This window comes from Zonotrichia leucophrys, chromosome 14 (genome assembly GCF_028769735.1).
Source record: "Zonotrichia leucophrys gambelii isolate GWCS_2022_RI chromosome 14, RI_Zleu_2.0, whole genome shotgun sequence".
NCBI lineage: Eukaryota > Metazoa > Chordata > Aves > Passeriformes > Passerellidae > Zonotrichia > Zonotrichia leucophrys.
The window spans coordinates 2,223,790-2,243,650 of NC_088184.1; the positions used below are offsets into that span (position 1 = coordinate 2,223,790).

The following is a 19,861-nucleotide window of genomic DNA, read 5'->3' on the forward strand; positions in this document are numbered from 1 at the left end:
CACCTCCCACTGTCCCAGGCTGCTCCCAGCCCTGCCCAGCCTGGCCTTGGGCACTGCCAGGGATCCAGGGTGGGCACCCTGTGCCAGGGCCTGCCCACCCTCACAGGGAACAATTCCTGCCCAATTTCTTGTGTAAATTGACCTTCCTTCAGTTCAAAACAACTTTTAGCTTAAACTGCAATGTACTAAGTGATTAAAGAACAGCAACATGAATATGGTAATTACAGTAGTTATGGTAGGCTATGGATAAAAGTTAAGATATGGATTGGTTCTACTGTATTGAGATGCTCAGCAAAGAAAAGTAAATAATGCAATGTAACCAAAACCAAAGGTTTTGGAGCTGACAGCTGTAGGCGCAGCTCTATCACTGCTTGTCCTGACACTGCTGAACACTTCATTATTCCACTTTACATTTTTGAGTAATGCCCCCCACATAAAGCAAGGTGGTTTTATCCAAAGTTTTATTCTATCTTCAGTTTGTTTGGAAACTTGGGGCTTTGTTGTCTGGGCCTTCCACCCAGCAGACACCAGGATGGTTGAAGTGGGCCCTGCTGTGCCTTGGTTTTGCTGACACAGCAGGTCTGGAGGTGGAGGGATGAGTTCATTCTGTGCTCAGTGCAGGGTGGGCAGGCTGGCCTGGCTCTCCAGGGCTCCCTGGCTGCTCCTGGAATGCTGGGGTAGGGCAGTGAGCTGCCTTGGAAAGGTTCATTGCTTCCCTCCTCAGAGGGGCTGCAGGGCAGCTTCTCTCCTAAAAGCTTAAAGGAGAGATGCAGGACTCCAGGCAGCTCTGCAAAATGCAGTTTATTGTGTCCAAGATGTTCCAGCAGTCCAGGGCTGTGGGTGACAGAGCTGTGCCTACAGCTGTCAGCTCCAGGCAGGCCTGGAGACCCTTTGGTTTTGGTTACATTGCATTATTTACTTTTCTTTTGGTTACTTTTCTTTGCTGAGCATCTTAATACAGCAGAACCAATCTATACCTTAACTTTTATCTATAGCCTATCATAACTACTATAATTACCATATTTATGTTACTGTTCTTTAATAACTAGAAGTTAGTACATTACAATTTAAGCTAGAAGTTGTTTTTCAGTTTTCTTATAGTAGAAAATTCTGAGACTTTTTTCCTACTTGCAGCTTTGCTGCCTTGTTTGCCTGTGCTCTCTTTCTGCTTGGTAAAAACATCTTGTTTGAAGTGGATTTATCCTCTAAGTCATAAAACCCCCTTCTAACTAACACACCCTTTGCTTTCTTAGTTATCTAGTAGGACTGTCTCAGCAATTCTTTTCTTCTGTATCAAAACTTGCTTCCGTCTCTATTCCTTCATTAGACTCTACATTTAAAAATCTTTCTGCTAAGCATACACAAATCTGTGAGACTTTATTGTCAAACTTCCATCTTTCCCAACACTCTCCCTCTGGTAACACTTAATGAGCCTTTCCCAACAGCCTGGGCTGTGGGTGGTGATAAATTTGTTGCCATTAATTGATAAAACTCTGATAAATCCTCTCTGCCCTGTGCGCTCTGTTACTCTCACCTCCCCACAGCATCGATCAGCTCTGCATTGTCTGGGTCCCCTGACCTTATCTCCTGCTAATTTGGTAAGAAGGGTTCCAAATTAACACCTCAGTTCTCTCTGCAATGAAGCTGCAGGAGTTTTGGACAGCTCTCAGTTCAGTTTCAGGCTGAGAAACATAAATTCTGTTTCTCATAAAAGAGAGCTGTGGGATGGAGGTTGAGTTGTGCAGGTCTGTGTTAAGAATAAAAAAAGCCCATGGATATGGTGGTCACATAAAAATGGCAAAATTGTTTAATATTATTGATCAAAAGTCTGGTGGGATTTTTTTTTTTTTGTGGTTTTTTGGGGGTGTTTTTTTGTTTCTTGTTTTTTGCTTTTTTGGAGATTTGTTTGTTTGTTTTGTTTGTTTTGGGGTTTTTTTTTGCTTCCACACGTGTCAAATCAGTTTTTGTCTCCATAAAACCACTGCACCAAAAAAACCCCAAAGAACAAAAAACCCCACTAAATTATCTGAAATACTGTTCTTAAACAACATAAAGATTTTGAACTCTTGCTACAGATCAGGCTCTGAGAATTATCTGCCTGATGAAATTACACATAATTAAGTATTTGCAGCAGTATAAAAATGAAAAATGTCTTTTGTGCTGAGCAGGGAGGAAGTTGTTATTTTTCTGATCTCTGCTTGGCAGGAGATGCCCTGGGAGAGGCTGATCCAGGCAGGGGTGTCTCACCCATCTGCTGCCCCTGTGCCACATCAGGGCTGCTGCCATGTCACAAATCCAATTGCCTGAGACTCAGGGCTTGGTTTCCTTGGTAATGTCAAAGTGACACCTGGAACAGTGGATCAGACCCTGCCTGGGGAAGGCTGGAGGTGGCTCTGCTGTCAGGTGTGGGTATTGGATGCTCTGGTGCTGGATTGTGTGAGAGGAGAGGCCAGGGAAAGTCACTGACTGCAGCAGAAATTCAATTTATTCCTCAGGTTTATCCAAAATTGCAAAAACTTTGTTGGGCAGAAAGGATCAACTTGGAATGTTTCTAGGCTGAAATAATTTTTCAGACTCTTCAGCTTACTGCATTTACAGATCTTTTTCACTTTTTTACACACTTCTTCTAATGCATTTTCTCACATTCTTCAAGAGCTTTTTATCAATTTAAAACAAGACAATGCAGAATCCCAGAATGGTTTGGGTTGGAAGGGACCTTAAAGCCCATCCAGTGCCACCCCTGCCATGGCAGGGACACCTCCCACTGTCCCAGGCTGCTCCCAGCCCTGCCCAGCCTGGCCTTGGGCACTGCCAGGGATCCAGGGTGGGCACCCTGTGCCAGGGCCTGCCCACCCTCCCAGGGAACAATTCCCAATTCCCAATATCCCATCCATCCCTGCCCTCTGGCAGTGGGAGCCATTCCCTGTGTCCTGTCCCTCCATCCCTTGTCCAAAGTCTCTCTCCACCTTTCTTGTAGGAATATAAATGAACTATATAATTTTTTTAAGTAAAATATTTTGTTTTGAAAGTATAAAACAGAAACACTTTGAATTTCTCAAGATATTTCCTTTATTTCTTTTGGCCACTGCTGTGCCCAGGATTAATTTAAATATGGGGAAGTATTTGCTGTAAAACTGAAATTTTCAGTGACTCTGCCACTTTTTGATGTGCTGCTCCAATCAGCCCACCCTGCATCCTCTTGCTTGTGGAATAAATAAACATTGATTTTCCCCAGCATTTGGAAATCTGCACTACTGGAATCTTGTTCAGCAATAACCACAGGATTTAACTGCTGCTCCTGGGTGCACCTTTCTGCTCCAGAGCTGATGCTTTAAAATCTGCCAGCAGACCAAGAAAAAGCCCCATTGAGCAACTCTGGGATTGAGGGTGACTCCTGGATGGTTCCTGGATGATATTGCTGGTGCTGGGCCATCCATCTCCCTGTGAGAGACACTTGGAACTGCTCCACAGGAGCTTTGTGTGGTGCCTGGTGGGTAATTGCAAATTCATGAGCTAATTTAATAGTGCTTGGATGGATTTTTGGCTTGTAAGACTGTTAGAAATAGTTCTGGTCACCAAATGTGACCTCTTGATCAAATGGGCCCAGAAATAACCTGACTGCTCACTGCTGCTAAAACTCTAAATCCCAGTTTGAGTGGAGCTTGTCATCCTGAGTTCATTTTAATTATTTCAAGTGGCTGACACCTATTGGTTCCCCAGGCAGTGGTTAATCATCCTCACTGATAAATTGGGAGTTTGGATTCTGTGGATGGACCAGGCTGGATGGACTTGGAGCAACCTGGGTTAAGGGGAGGTGTCAATAAATTCCCTTGCAACCCAAATTATTCCATAATTCTGTGATCTTAAAATGACCAGGCAAGGTGAATAAATGCACTTAGAGCTACCTGTCCAACCTTGTTGTTGCTGTTACTGCCCAGTTTTTGGCTGCACAGCTCTGAACATCCCAAGTTTTCCATGGAATTCCTAGGAGTTACATCTCAGTACTGGCTGGATTCTTCTCAGAGATGGGTGAGAGATCTCAGTTTTGTACTAAAGACAAAGGACCTTCCCTCCAGATATTTTTTCTATCCAAGCTTTTGTGTCCAAGCCTTTCTTTCCCTTCATCCTCCAGAGCTGTGGCTTTAGGAGTGTGGGTTTGGTGTGACAATAGGGTGGGTTTTTGCAGGGGGGGGGGGCGTATGTGGCCCGAAGTTTAGAGTCCGGCTGCTGAGGGCGAAAGGCCGACGCCCCTCTGCAATTCCTGGCCAGCGCCCTTCGGCGTCTGAGGGCCTCGGGCTGTGCTGGCTGCGGACTGGCTCACACCGCTGGTATAGGGGAGGAACGGAGCTGACCATTTCCCGGGGGTTAAACATCGGTTTATTGAAGGTGTTGCGGGATCTAAATGCGGGGAAACCAACCGGGAAAAAGTTTTTCCATAGGGGGTGAAACAGGATTATAAAGGAGGGGGGTGGGTACAGGCGGAACCAATCGGGAAAGGTGAGGGGATGAACTTCACAGAACTGACACTCCATGGAGACCAATAATCAAAAGGTAAAGGAGGTGTCCTGGGACCCCAGCCAGCCACCATCTCCAGAGAGGAGAAGGTTCTCGAAACCTGGGAGGAGAAGGGGGTGATTGACTGGACCTAGGGAAGAAACAACTTTCACTTATAAGGGAAACCAGGGGAGGAGCAATTACATATCGGCAACTATGAATAGCGGTTACTATGGCAACTTAGCTGACAGGCTAGCAGTGGCGGGAAAAACTGGGGGAACGAAACCATTTTACACATAATAGGGGAGAACAATACATAAATTGGGGGAATAACACAAGAAACTTAACAACACACTACAACAGGTTTTTCAGTGGGCACTGGGCATCACTCCTTTAAAACACATCAAAAACCCCAATCCCACCCCTTTGCTTGTTGCTGTTCTCTTGTTTCATGCTCTTTATTCCATTTGGGATCAAGTGGCTGTCAGTTGCCCATTTGATTGTTCTCATGATGTTTTCTCCCCCAAAGCTGCATCCTGCTGCCTGCAGTAATTGCTGAGGAGCAGTGCCTGTGCTTGCAAGGCAGTGATTTTCTGAAATTGGACACTCTGCACAGCACTTACAGCTAATTCCACAGCATATCAATAAACAATGGCCACTGTGCTCATTATCCTCACCACAGTAACTTCTTATTTTACAGCTGGATACCTTTACTTGAATATTGATGCAAACTACCAAATCTGCACTGAAATCACTGCTAAGTTATTAAATCATGCTGCTTTGCCTTCAAGCATTGCAAATTACCAGAAATTAAATAATTTCAATGTAGCATTATCTGTCCAGGTATCAGCTCTGGATTTTTTCTGGGAGCAGGAACAGAAATCCCACCTTTGGAGATCAGTGGAACCAGGGTGTATTTTTTGTGGCTGGACAGTTTTAAAGGAAACTAATTTAGTTGACTGAAACCCATCTTTATGGAATAGAAATGTTGAAATGAAAGGCAAGTGGGGTTTAAAATCCCAATATTTCCTCTCTCAGGCTGATATTTGGAGTGTTTTCTGTGCAGCAGAGGCAATCACAGCAGTGGGGAGATGAGCCCAGCACAATTTACAGACTTGTTCTGCTGATTACCTTGTCATAATAAAAATACAAGAGCTGCTTAAAACCTCAGTCTGGAGCTTCTGCAGGCTGCCAGCTTGGCCTCAATTGGGGCACATGGATTGCTGAATAATAATAAATAAGTCTGTTGTGAGAATTCCAATAATCCTCATGTAAACCCATATAAATCTCATAAGCCAGCTCCATTCAGTGGCTTCTGTACTCCATGTACAAGCACATGGCAATTTGTGGTTGATTATTTTCATTGCTTTATGCTGATCCTGAGAAAAATCTGGGTTTTTTTCATAAGGAATGTTCCTTGTCTCTTCAGAATTGATTGTAGTTGTCTGTGCAGTGATACACAAATGAGATTGTGGCTTCTTCTAGGGCAAGAAGTCTTTTTGCATGTGGTTAAATGAAACTTCCTGAATTGTCACTTTTTATGAATACTTTTTAAGAATTTAGGAATATTTTGGTGGGAGCTGGGCAGGCTGGGTGTAGAGTGAGGGCTGGGTGTGGAGCACTGCCTAGAACAGGTCACACTGGGCTGGTGGTTCATTTAATCCTGATGGAAAGCCTGTACTCAGCTTCTCTTTGTCTTGTATATTTGGATTATTTCTTAGCACTGTGCTCTGGTTCTGTGTCCTTGGGATTTAGGCTCAGCACAATTCAGCTCAACTGATAATTCAGATTGCACATGGGCAGAGCTGGGCTCTGTGATAGCAGCCCTTGGGGTGGACTGCAGCAGTAGATTTGGTTTTGGGGAGTGGAAAAGGTGCTTGGTGTCATTTCAAGAGTGAGCAGGAGGTTTGGAGGCAGGAATTTGGATATTGCTGAACTTGCAGCTGTCGCTCCTCTGAGCCCCTGGCAGGAGTTCAGGGCAGTGATGCTCCAGGATTGCAGCCAGGCTGGTCAAGGAAAACCCAAACTCTTGCCATGGGTCCATAACAGGATTTATTTCAAAGTCACAACTCAGCAGGGAAAGTGCTGTACTTAAAAAAAAAATATAGTTAATTTATATTCCTACAAGAAAGGTGGAGAGAGACTTTGGACAAGGGATGGAGGGACAGGACACAGGGAATGGCTCCCACTGCCAGAGGGCAGGGATGGATGGGATATTGGGAATTGGGAATTGTTCCCTGGGAGGGTGGGCAGGCCCTGGCACAGGGTGCCCACCCTGGATCCCTGGCAGTGCCCAAGGCCAGGCTGGGCAGGGCTGGGAGCAGCCTGGGACAGTGGGAGGTGTCCCTGCCATGGCAGGGGTGGCACTGGATGGGCTTTGAGGTCTTTTCCAAGCCAGGCCATTCCATGACATGCTGGGCGTTCAGGTGATAAATTTCTCTTTCCATTTGGCTGGAAAGGCAATCCAGGCTTTTTAAAGGCACAGGGGAGGATTTGTTCCCCCTGTCCCATCCCACCCTGCTCTCTGGCAGGGGGAAGCTGCAGCTCCCTGCTCAGCTGGCACCTCGTGCTCAGGAAATCCCACACAGGAGCAGGAAGCACAAATGGGCTTGGAATGGGAAAGCTCTGGCCAAGAAATCCCTGCAGCATCCTCAGCTTGTCCCAGCGCTGCTGCTTAACAGGAATGACACAGCCTGAAAGGGAGAAATTGCAGCTAAAAATAAAATAAATAACCAAGAGCAAAGGGAGAAACCCCACAAAATAAGAATTAGGGTATTTTAGTAGCTGTAAGAGCCATCACAGATATGATAAATTCATTCTTTAATATATTGAGCACAAACTTGAATCCTTTCTGGAAGCTCCACATGGCTCCTCCCAAGGAGTTTGCCCATGCAGGGCTGAACAAAACCTGAGTTTCCTAAATGCCAGGCAAACAGAAGCAGCATCCAGCTCACACAGCAGTGAGTGATTCCCTCACTTGCCAAAGAAGAGAGTGCAGATAGAAATTGTAGCTAACTCTGCTGGAGCCTTGTAATCTTACCAGGCTGGCAGATACTCCCCTTGCCATTATTATTTTCTCATTAACTTAATATTGCAGTGAAAAAGAAGATGGGGAAATGTCAAATATTTGTATATTGTCTGATAATTAAATACTGCAAAGATGTGTCAGCTCATTACTAATCCTAATTAAAGTAGTTATTTCCATTTTCAGCTTGGACATGTGTGTAATTAAATGTACCTGGGAAAGAATTGCCTATTTTCTCTAAATAATCAGCAGCAAATGTTGCTGTGCTGGGTCCTCCCATGGGGTCCTGTTGGGTTTCCTGGACTGGGAGCTCTGCTTTGGATGGGGAGAAGGAAACAAAGGCAGATGATGAAAATATCTGAAGAAGTTCCTGTTCTTTGGAAGCTTCCCTGTCTCTCCAGAATCTTGGGTTTGGCTGGAGCTGCATTCCTTTATCTGGGATATGGAGCTGTGCTTATCTAGAATTAAATGAAAGGCAAATAGTCCCAGGAGATGAGTTTTGACATTGCTGGTGTCAGGGTAAAACCTGGATAATAAACACACACTTCCAAATGCTTTTCAGAGAGTTTTATCTTTGAATCACTTGCTGAAGTAGCGGCTGCTCCTCATGCCAGAGGGGATGTTTGAACAGCCTGGGATTGTCCCAAGGCTCCTGTTTCCTGTGGGTGCTGCCTTGGCTCTCCCTTGCTGAAGGATTTCTCCTCAGGATGTGGAGATTGGCCATTTCCCTGGGCAGGAATTCTCAATTCCTCTCGGGCTTGAGCAAAGGTAGAACTGCTGCTGTCTCCTGTATCCACCTGGGCTGGGGTTGCTGTGGGTGGTTTTAACCAGCTGCCTCTGTTTTTCACCAGGTAATGACGACTCTGACATAGAAATCCAGGAGGATGAAGGCTCTGACAGCGAGGGGGATTTGCAGATCACGAGGCACCACATCAGCACAGAACCTCTGCTGCCAGGTACCCTCACCCCTCCTGAGCTGCCCTGAGCCACAGGCATGGGCTGCAAATGTGACAAGCCCCTGTCACCCTTCAGGGTCTTGGCACTGCTCAGCCCTCAGGAGCTGCAGGGTTAAATCCCTGTGGGAACAACAGTGCTTCCAGGGCAGCAAATTCAGGATTATTCACTGGGAAAAGCAATGGCTGTGTGGGGAAAATCCTGCCTTGGTATTGCCCTCCACATTCCTGAAGCAGTTCTGTGCAAAGCCTTAGGGAGGCAACCCCATTTCTCTCTGCAAAACATTTATTTCCCTGTAGCTCTTGCACCTGTTTTAGCTGGGAGACCTTCAGTGAGTCACTAAAGCCACCTGCACTGCCTTGGCACAGGTGAGCACACCTGAGCTGCTGCTCCAGGGAGGGATTCTGTCCTTCTGTCCTTCTGTCCTTCTGTCCTTCTGTCCTGCTTCCAGGGCAGTGCAACTGCAGCCTCTCCTCACAGGAATTGCTGGGTGAGGGTCTGTGGCTCACCCAGGTGGGAAAAGAAATGTTCTGCTCAGTCTGGAGTGGAGCAAAACCCAGCCAGGAAATCAGAATAGTTGTGTTTGTTAGCAGTGAGGGATTGTGAGGTGTGAGCACAAACCTCTCTGGGCCCTGCAGGAGGTGCCTGTGTGGGGTTTCATGTGCCACCACTCCTCTGGAAGCTGTTCCTTAGATAAACTGCAGACATCTGGGGTTTTGTGAGTGCAATTCTGCTTTCCCCTCTCTGACTGACACCAGGGACAGAAGCTGACATTCTCAAATCAGTGTAATTTAAGCATTTTTATCCTCTCTTCCTCTGTTTTTCTTGAAAATTGAAGTCCTGTTAAGTTCTAGGAACACTGATATTCTCTAAGGATATTTTACCTTGGCATTTCTCAAGGAAAGGTTTGTACACAGGTTTTAGAGCTTTGGAAGTGACCCTGTGGCTGTCTGTGATGCTTCATCTCAGAGAACACCATAACCTGAGTCCCTGCTGCTCTTAAGAGCAGTTTTAGAGTTTTACTCTAAAAGTTATAGATTTTGCTGCCAGTAGATTCTTTTTTTTCTAGGAAGACCTTTGTTATCATTAATTACCCTTAATGGAAACTCAGTTCATCAGACTTTAAGACCTGAGATAAATGTCAGAAGCAGCAGCAGCTTCTTTAGAAAACCAGGGTTGAATGTTTGCTATTAAACACACCACAAATCTGCTGGTATTCAGCAATTTGCATTTAAGATGCACTTAATGATCAAGGCAGCATAACAAGAACATTATTTCTATTAATTGCTGCTTTTTAAATTGACTCAATTTAAGATATTTCCATCACTTTCTTTTGAAGCTTTGTGTTTTCTTACATGGTGATGCTGCTGAGCCACGTTTGCTCTCAAGCTGAGCAGAAAGAGCCCACTGTGCTCAGTCCCTGTGCCTCCTGGGGTGCACTTTTATATCTGTTTTACATTCCAATTTCCATCTTTTACATCTCTAATTCCCAAGCTATCAGTGCTGGGAGATAAGGCTTCCTCCCTCTCTCTGTGGTGGGCAGATACTCCAGTGTGTGTTGCCATTATAGAGGCAGGATTCTCAGGGAGAGATAATCCCTCTTTTTAGGCCACTTGGGATAATTGAGAAAAATCAGCACACTCACCCTCAAGAGCCCTTTCATCAGCTCTGTCTAGATGCAGCAAAACTCAAACTAAATGCAGGCTTGACAATATTGCTCCTGGATTTATTCTTTCAGCCATTTAAAACACTTGGATTATAGGATTTGGTTTCCCCTGGAGCAGCAAAGAGGGAGCTGGGGGAGATTTGTGGGGTGCAGAGAGAAAATCAACCCCTTCCCCAGGTGCAGAGAGAAAATCAACCCCTTCCCCACCCACAGAGAGGAACAGGCAGGAGCAGCTAAAGAAGGGAGCTGGAATGGGCTCAGGAGCTGTGACCTCAGTGCTGCTGGGTCAGCAAACGTGGCAAAACCTGGATTAGGGAAGCAGGAAGGGCTCTGGTCCAGGGGGGAGCAGGGAGGGGAGAGCTCCTGGCTGGGGGAGGCTGCAGCTGCTTTGTTGTCACAGTGTCACCCTGACAGGAAATCCCCTCCCTAAGGGGGGTTTTGTGGTAAACCCACGTGTCACTGATCACTTGCTTTTGTAGATTAGAGATTACACTGATTTATCACAGGATCACTCACTGCTTTGGGTTGGAAGGGACTTAAAGTTCATCCCATCCCACCCCTGCCATGGCAGGGACACCTCCCACTGTCCCAGGTGCTCCCAGCCCTGCCCAGCCTGGCCTTGGGCACTGCCAGGGATCCAGGGTGGGCACCCTGTGCCAGGGCCTGCCCACCCTCCCAGGGAACAATTCCCAATTCCCAATATCCCATCCATCCCTGCCCTCTGGCAGTGGGAGCCATTCCCTGTGTCCTGTCCCTCCATCCCTTGTCCCCAGTCCCTCTGCAGCTCTCCTGGAGCCCCTTCAGGCCCTGGCAGGGGCTCTGAGGTGTCCCTGGAGCTTCTCCTCTCCAGGTGAGCACCCCCAGCTCTGCCAGCCTGGCTCCAGCCCTTGGAGCATCCTGTGCCTCCTCTGGCCTCACTCCAACAGCTCCACATCCTCCCTGTGCTGGGGATGCCAGAGCTGGAGGCACTCTGATCTCTACATTTTCATTTTAGCATTGTCAATGTGAATAAAATTTCCCATCCATTTTTATTCTGTCTGGCAATAGATCTTTGAGGCTGTGACAAATACAATGGACTTCCCTGAATTTGTGGTGCCACTTGCAGTAAGATTCTTGCTTTGTCAGAGTGCCAAAGGAAAAGAAATTCTTTAACCATTTGCAGTGTGGAGAACCCTCTTGCCTGAATGAGTTGTTTGCAGCAGGATGGTGTTTCATGTGCAGCTGGGGTGGATATGAACAAAAATGGTCCTGAAATGCATTGTAGTATCCAGCCTGGTCTGTCCCCAGCCCTGGCTGAAAGAAAATGTCTGGGGAGCTTCCCTCAGCTTCCCTGGGGCTCTCAGGCTGTTCCAGCCCCATCACTTGTGGCTGGCACAGATTTAAGCTAACTCTCAGTACATTTATTTTCTCCTAAGAACCTGTCCAGTCTCTCCTTGAACTAAATAGATTTTTGTCACCCACACCATCAGAAGTGACAGATTTTGAGGTGATGTTCTGATTCCATGTGCAGATCCATCTTTTCAAGTCACTTGGAGCAGAGTCCTGAAGTGCATTGTGGCATCATGAGGACCTTTCCCCTCCCAGAGGTGGCAGCCTGGGACACACGGTGCTGTGACAAGGCAGTGCTGCTGAATGAAGCTGAAGCAGTCCCTCCCTGTGGAGCTGTGCCTGGAAATCACCTTTTATTCCACACTGCCAGGCTGTTTCAGCTCCTCTGAACCATTCCTCCCCGTGCTGGAGCTCATTTCCTTTGATAACATTGGTGTTAAGGGCTGGCTTTGTCCTGGCCAGACCTCAGAGACCATTTCACTACTGAGACAGGAACAACTCCAGCCCCATTTGATCTTTTCTGTGAGAAGACAGCTTTATAAAACCCTGGTTTTTTAGCAGACAATCAGTGCAGAGTCTCACAGTGAGAGCAGCTCTCCTGGAGCCCTTTCCTGAAGGGCAGAGCTGGCCCAGAGGATCAGGGTTGATGATGTCCTGGCAGAGGGCACTGCTGCTGAGTGGCTGTGCCACCCTCCATGCTGGGGGAAGGCTGCAGAGCCTGGATTATCCCTCATTCTTTTCAGTCCTGTAAGGAAAAGCAGAGTTTGGACATGCAAATCTTCTCAGGTGAGCCTCCACAGTCCTGATTCCAATCCTTCCTTACCAGGAAAGTGCTGTTCTCAGTGGGAATTGTCACTCTGCTTGTGGAATTTCTCTCTCCAGCTTGTGGCCGTGTTCAGATTTCTGCTGTGGGATTTCTAGAATGTTTTTCTTCCCTCTTAACCTCCCCCAGGTGTGCCCATCCCAACATCAGACCTAGTGAAGATGAGGAGAGGCTGTAGGTCTGAAATGTGGAACAGCTTCCTCACCTCCAGTCAGATTTCCTTTTCCTGGAGGTGTAAGAAATAAACCAAAGTGTGCTCCCCATGCAGCAGCTGGGCTGTTCTCCATCAGTCCCTGGATTTTGGCAATGCCTGGAAGGTGCTGCTGGATCAGGGTCCTGCTCTAAGGGTGGGGATTGCTCTGCTCTGCCCTCACCTCAGCTCTGGGGCAGGTGTGGGTGCCACAATATCAGAAGGATCTGAAGCTGTTGGAGTGTCCAGAGGAGGGACCTGGGCATGGGGAAGGGTCTGAGGAGCAGCTGAGGGCACTTGGATTGTTCAGCTGGAGGAGGAGACTGAGGGCAGAGCTCAGGGGGGCTGCAGCTCCTCCCCAGGGGCAGCTCTGATCTCTGGGACAGGGAATGGCTGGGGCAGGGCAGGGTCAGGCTGGATTTTGGGAAAGGTTCGTTCCCAGAGGGTGCTGGCACTGCCCAGGGATGCCCAGGGAATGGGCACAGCCCCGAGGCTGCCACAGCTCCAGGAGAGCTTGGGCAGTGCTCAGGCACAGGGTGGGAGTGTTGGGGGGTCTGTGCAGGGCCAGGGTGGGACTGGGTGATCCCTTAGGGACCCTCCCCACTCAGGACATTCCATCACTGTGATTGAGAGCACAGTGCACACAGGGCCACAGTTCAGAAGGATCAGGCAGAAGATTGATCCTATTTTTCTGTGTGTGGAAGGGAGTGTGATGCAGAGGGAGGAGAGGTGTCCTCTGCAAGCTCATGCTGTGAATTCACGTTAAGCACTGGAGACTGACTGCAGATCTCCAGGCTGGGAGCAAAATGTGTCCAAACCCACCTGCCCCCCTCCCAGGCTGCCCAGACCCTCAGCTTGTGTGTCACTGCTTGCTGTGAGGACTGGGTAACTTACCCAGGCCCTGGACTCCCATCCTGGGCAGCTGCACGGCTTGGGAAAATGGGGAGCACCACACAGAGGGAAAATGGCAACAGCCCACAGCTCCACATCAGGGCTGCACATTGCCTTCTGCTCTCTGAGGTGCCTACAAACCATGGCCATGCACACAGAGGGAGATTTGACTCCAAAGGTGCAGTGAGTCACAGCCTGTTCATCACCAGCATCTTCCCTGGTCACTGCTGTGTGCAGCCTGTCCCAGCTGGAGCCACATTTGCTGGAAGGAGGCACCACAGGCTCCTCTTGGCAGCTGTGTGAGCTCAGCTGAACTGAGCCCAGGAAACCAAATGACAACATCCAGCTCTCCCTGTGCCATGCAGGGCACTCCTCTGTTTGCTGCCTGCCCCAGCACAAACAGGAACACCCCAGGGCCATCCCCACGCAGGAAAATATGGGGTTTATGGGCTGGGACTGAAAATAATGCTCCATGGAAAATCTGATTTATCTTCTCCTTCCAGTTTAGTGCTCAGGTGAAGTCACAGCCCTTCTGGATGCTGGGAGAGTCTCAGTGTTTGCTGCAGCCTCTCTGCATCCTGAGGGTCTCCCAGGGTTTGCTGCAGCTCCTCTCCATCCTGGGGTCTGCCCTAGGAGTGTCCCAGGGTTTGCTGCAGCCCCTCTGCATCCTTGGAGAGTCCCAGGGTTTTCTGCAGGACCTGACCCTGTTGCTGGTTCAGAGAGCTGCTCCTGGCTTGGACAATGCAGGATCCAAGCCCAGGCAGTAGCAGATGCTGAAATTCCTCCAGGTGTGAGCAGGTTTGTGTCCATGGGATGTGTGCACTGCTGCCACTCAGGGAGGAGCAGCACCTGCACTCCTGGGAGCATTCTCTCCATGGCATTTTGAACTCTCCTATTCCATCTGCTCTCCTTATCTGGTATCTTGATTCTCTTTTCTGTTCAGAATCTCTCCCAGTTTTGTCTTCTTTTAGTAGCTCCCTGCAGCCTTCTCTTTTTTGAGGTAGTAATTCCCAATTTTGCACTTTATGCCTTCTACAGAGTTAAATTGCAGTTAAACTCAAGGGTCATTTGTAGGCTTAGCAAAAATGGGATTCTGTTGTCATCTAAGGATGTCAGGTGTAATCACCCCCAAATTTATATCATTTAGTGTTGCATAAATTAGAGCAAAAGTCTCCAAAGCCTGAAGACAGATCTATCCAGAAATCTTTTCATTCCATCTCCACTTCCTGTGTTACCAGCAACTGCTGCATAGAGGCCACTGCTTTTTATATAAAGACATAAAATGCTTTTAGTGATCTGCCTTGATACAACAGGGGTTTTTTGGTGAGCTGTGAATGAGTTAGGCAGCTTTTTCCTACCACTAACTCAGCTCAAACTGCGTGGGACAAAGGGGACCTGTCATCTTTTGTGCCTTGGGAAGTAGAAAAAAAAGAGGTTTGCCAGGGTATGTTTTAAAGCTTTGTTTTCATGCTAAAAACAGCACAGATTGGATTGTTCTGGATTGGAACAATCCATATTTGGCATGGAGGAAGCTGGTGATGGCAGGAAATGAACAATTGGTGGGATGGGATGGACACAGCAGGGCTGGAAATAGGATCCAGTGTGGAGTGGGTTCTGTGGCTGCAGCAGCAGGGCTGAGTCACCCAGGCAGCCCCAGGAGCTTCTCCCTGCCCCCAGCTCTGCTCTCCCCATTCCCAGCACTCCCAGGCTCCCTCCCCAGCAAGGGACACCTGCCAGCATTCCCCATGGCCTCAGGGTAGCTAAAAGCAGGGACACTGTGTGCTCCCATCAGGAAATTCTTGAGGTTTGCCTGGGTTTCCTGTGAGATTCAATCCATCCTGGAATATCAGAAAGGGTCTGAGCTCTTTAAAGGAAAAAGGGTTCATTCACCACATGGAAAAAAACAAGCTTTTGTTCTCTGTGTACCAAAGCAGAGGAAGAAATGTGTCAGTTCATGGATTTTTTTTTGGGTTGGAAGGACTTCTCAAGATGATCTAGAGCAGCCTCTCTGCTCTAACAGGAGATCTGAGCTGCTTGTCCAGGACCACATCCAGTTTGGGTTTGAGTATCTCCATGGATGGAGACTCCTAAACTTCTCCTAGCAGCCTTGTCCCAGTGTTTGGCTGCCCCCACATAATGAAAGGTTTCTTGGTTAGATAGAATTTCCTGTTTCTTAATGTGCCCATTGCCTCTTGTCCTGCCAGAGCCATCATGCTGGAATGAGGTAGCTCTGGAAATAGCAGAAATAGTCCCTGACTGGAGCTAGAATCACAGAATCAGTAATGTTGGAGAGAAACTCCAAGATCATTGAGTCCAGGGTTAATTACTGTCAGCCTTACCTCTCCTTCCCTCTCCTGAGCAATGGGGCTTAACAAGGAGGGTGATGCATGGATTGGGATCTCATCTTCTCCTGAGGGGTGAACCCTGAGCTTTGCCCTTCCTCCTCCCTCCCTGTGACCATGAGCTGGTTTGATGGGGTTCTCTTTGCTCCTGGAACAACCAGCCAGGTTTGAGGGGGCTTCTCTTTGCTCCTGGGACCATGAACCAGATTTGATGGGGTCCTCTTTGCTCCTGGAACAGCCAGCCAGGTTTGATGGGATTCTCTTTGTTTTTGTGACACCAGCCAGGTTTGATGGGGGCTCTCTTTGCTCCTGTACCACCAGCCAGGTTTGATGGGTGTTCTCTTTGCTCCTGGGACCATGATCCAGGTTTGATGGGATTCTCTTTGCTCCTGTGACACCAGCCAGGTTTGATGGGATTCTCTTTGCTCCTGTACCACCAGCCAGGTTTGATGGGATTCTCTTTGCTCCTGAGACCATGATCCAAGTTTGATGGGGTTCTCTTTGCTCCTGGAACAGCCAGCCAGGTTTGATGGGAGCTCTCTTTGCTGCTGTGACCATGATCCAAGTTTGAGGGGGTTCTCTTTGCTCCTGAGACCGTGATCCAGGTTTGATGGGGGCTCTCTCTGCTCCTGTGACACCAGCCAGGTTTGATGGGGTTGTCTTTGTTCCTGTGACACCAGCCAGGTTTGATGGGGATTCTCTTTGCTCCTGTACCATGATCCAGGTTTGAGGGGGATTCTCTTTGCTCCTGTGACACCAGCCAGATTTGAGGGGGATTCTCATTGCTCCTGTACCGTGATCCAGGTTTGATGGGATTCTCTTTGCTCCTGCAGGAAGAGTTGGCACACGGATCGTGGGATCAATGCAAGGTGGAGACACGGAGGAGGATGTGAGTAACCAGCTCATGTGTCTGCAGAGCTTCTCTGACAGGGCTTTACATGCCATGTCTCCTCAGCTGGAGAGATTTTACCTGCTGAATCCTCACACCCCAGGCCTGCTTTCCCCCCCTTTTCCAATGGCTGACTTCTTTCCTTGGCATAAGCATATATTTCCTTATTTTTCCTTTGTTCTTGGAGTCTGTGTGCTCCATGTGCTTTCCCCCCATCCTGCAGTACAGAACTAGTGGCACACAGGCTTCAGGAATGCTCTGGTGAGCTGTGGGGCAGATTTCTGGAAAGAGGGACCAGTGCAGCTGTTAAATATATGGACCTAATTCCCTTTCACTGCTCTAAAGTCACTGCTTGGAGCCCTGTGCTGGCAGCACCAGTGCCCTGGAGGATGGGGCAGGGATGAGAGCAGGACTGGGATCTGTGCCCTTGGGATTCCTGCTGCCCCAGGGCTCCTGGCCTTGCCCTTGGTTGTGGTTTCCATGTGAGTGTGAAAGGCACACACAGCTTTGCACAGGAGGCACTTGCTCTGTGTCTGTGCCCAGCCCTTGGCACCCATGGGCAGCCTGTCTGTGCCTCTGGGCACACCTGAGTGGCCACATCTGCACCAGAGCCAGCTGCTGGGATGTGCTTGGCATTTGCAGTTATCTCTCCCCACCATCCCAAAAAGCTGCTGCCATGCCAGGGGCAGTGGGGCTGTTCTCTCCAGTGCTGCTGGAACACTTTTGGAGAGGGCAAGGAACCAGTACAGCTGTGGTGCCTGAGGGATTGTGTTTGAGCCTGTGCTGCTGTCAATTCCCAGTGTGGGTGGAACCTTTCTGTCTCAATCCAGCAGACACCCCTCAAGGAGGGGAGTTCAGACATTTCTGGGAATCCCAGAGCAGTTTGAGGTGGAAGGGACCTTAAAACCCATCTTGTTCCACCCAGAGACCCATTCCACTAGACCAGGCTGCTCCAAGCCCCATCCAGCCTGACTTAAAACAATTCAGGGGTGGGGCAGCCACAGCTTTTGGGGCACCCTCACCTTGTGTCTTGGAGAGAACTTGCAGCCCTTGCTCTGCTCTTTGCTCCTGCCAGAATGGGTTGTTGCCTCCTGCACATCCAGCCCCATTTCTGGGAAGGGCAGAGTGCTGTGCTGTGGGTGAAGATGTTGTCACTTCAGTCCCAGTGCTGCCTGATTGTCCTTGGCCACGTTAGTGACAGGTTTGGATGGTCACCCTCTGTGATTTCTGTTCCCTTCAGAGCTCCTGCTGGCAGCTCTGTCCCTGCTGGCACAGCCCCAGCACATCAGGGATGGAAAGCCAAGGCCTTCAGCCTGTGACTTCCCTCAGCTGCAGCCTCTGCAGTTGTCTCACGGCTCTGCCCTCTGCCTGCAGCTTCTCAGAGCTCAGGGATCTCTGCAGGCTCTGCTGGTGTGTCCCAGCCCAGGGATTGAGGCTGCTTTGAGCCCCCCCAGGAACTCCTGGAGCCAGGAAGAGCCAGTGCTGTGTGCCCAGCCCCTGTCTGCTGTGATCCCTGAGCTGTGCCTGCCTTTGCTGCCTTCCCCCCTGCTCCAGCCTGGGTACTTTCTGGTCTCTTTTATGTTCTTGTACTTTTTTTTCCTGCTCTGCCTCTGGTGTTCCTCCACTCTGGCTCTCCAGGGGACCCCAGCCCCGGCACGGCCAGGCCGGCGCAAGGCTCAGGTGGGTTCCTCTCCTGGGATTCCTTCTCTTCCACTCCCCTCCACTCTGTGGGCTCACAGCAGCTGTCACCTCAATGTTGAACAGCACAGAGCCAGCAGAAGTCAGGGAATTTGTGTTCATCAGCCCCGTGGGTGGGGAAGGAGGTTTGGAATCCATTGGGAGTGCAGGGGAAGCCAGCACTGCCATCCCATCCCTCACGTGGGGCTGGCAGAGAGGCCAGGGAGAGCTGAGCTGGTCATGGACTCCTGTTCCCTGTCCTGCAGGACGACTCAGGGGATAGTGAGATTGACCTGGATGAAGATGAAGATGAGGAGGAGGAGGATGATCTGGAAGATGACAGCATGGAAATCACCCCAGGCAAATCCAGTCTCCGAGCCAGGAAGCCAGAGCCGCTGGAGCAAAGTGATAATGACTTCTGACCCTTCAGGAGCAGGAGGCCTCTTGAAGCAGCAGTTTTGGAGAGGCCAGGAGCTAATACCCTGCTGTCTGAGAAGTGTGTGTCAGTGTGAACTCAGGAGTTGGTAAATAATGTTCATTAAACCTGAAAATTAAACTTGGATTGCCAGGTTTGTGAATCTCAAAGCATGAGCAGTTTATCCATAATGAGAATCACAGTAATGTGCACTTATTTCCATAATTGCACTAAACTGGCTCTTGTGCACTGCAGTGCCAGAAGCCTCACTCCAGTGAGCATCATGTGCTTGATTTCCCTGCATTTTATTATGTCCAAATAGATTTCTTTGGCTTAATAAAACTGGATGAAAAGCTGCTCTGGGAATGCATCTCAATTGGTTTTAAATCTGGCTTAAATCTATTTATCCTAAACATATCCTTTACTTAATCAAGGGCTTGTCTGCACAAAGAGCAGCACCAGGGAGAGTGAAGGAGTGGAGATAAAACTGGAGAAATCTCCAGGGAGATCTTCCAGGGCCTGAAGGGGCTCCAGGAGAGCTGCAGAGGGACTGGGGACAAGGGATGGAGGGACAGGACACAGGGAATGGCTCCCACTGCCAGAGGGCAGGGATGGATGGGATATTGGGCAGTAATTGTTCCCTGGCAGTGCCCAAGGCCAGGCTGGGCAGGGCTGGGAGCAGCCTGGAACAGTGGGAGGTGTCCCTGCCATGGCAGGGGTGGGAATGAATGAGCTCTGAGATTTCTTCCAACCCAACCATTCTGTGATGATCTGACCCCCGAGAGCAGGGCTGCAGCTTGAGTCACAGTTCTCTATTTCCTGTAGATGAAAAAGTGACTCCACAGCTGGTGTGCACAGAGCCAGAGCCTCTCTCCAGGCAGCAGTGCCACCTAGCCTCAGCACAGCCAGCAGGCAGGTGGCAGAGCCCTGCTGGTGCCAGAGACCTGAGCTCTCAGCCAGGGCAGGGGAGCACAGCCCGTCCCAAATGTCCTGCAGTGCAAGAGCAAGGCTGCACAAAGCATCTTCTCATCCAGAAATGAATTCATTCCCAAGCATTTACATCTCCAGAGCTCAGCCCAGTGTCTGTGGGATCAGCCCCCAGGTCCCTGCATAGCCACTGGCTGCCCTGAGTGTGGCAGAGTGTCCTGCCTGGGGACAGTGGCTTC

The 19,861-nt window shown here is 49.1% G+C and overlaps 1 protein-coding gene across 2 annotated transcripts in view; it reads left to right on the top strand.

Moving 5' to 3' along the window:
- CLUAP1 (clusterin associated protein 1) overlaps positions 1-19,052 on the top strand; it is a 72,013-nt gene extending 52,961 nt beyond the window's left edge. The window contains exons 10-13 of one of the 2 annotated variants that reach the window (XM_064725934.1): positions 8,371-8,475; positions 16,548-16,603; positions 18,242-18,283; positions 18,547-19,052. In XM_064725934.1, the coding sequence (XP_064582004.1) occupies positions 8,371-8,475; positions 16,548-16,603; positions 18,242-18,283; positions 18,547-18,702 (359 nt within the window). In that variant the 3' untranslated portion in view covers positions 18,703-19,052. The remainder of the gene's footprint in view (positions 1-8,370; positions 8,476-16,547; positions 16,604-18,241; positions 18,284-18,546) is intronic. The other variant, XM_064725935.1, reaches the window with a different exon arrangement.
- The last annotated feature ends 809 nt before the right edge of the window (positions 19,053-19,861 follow it).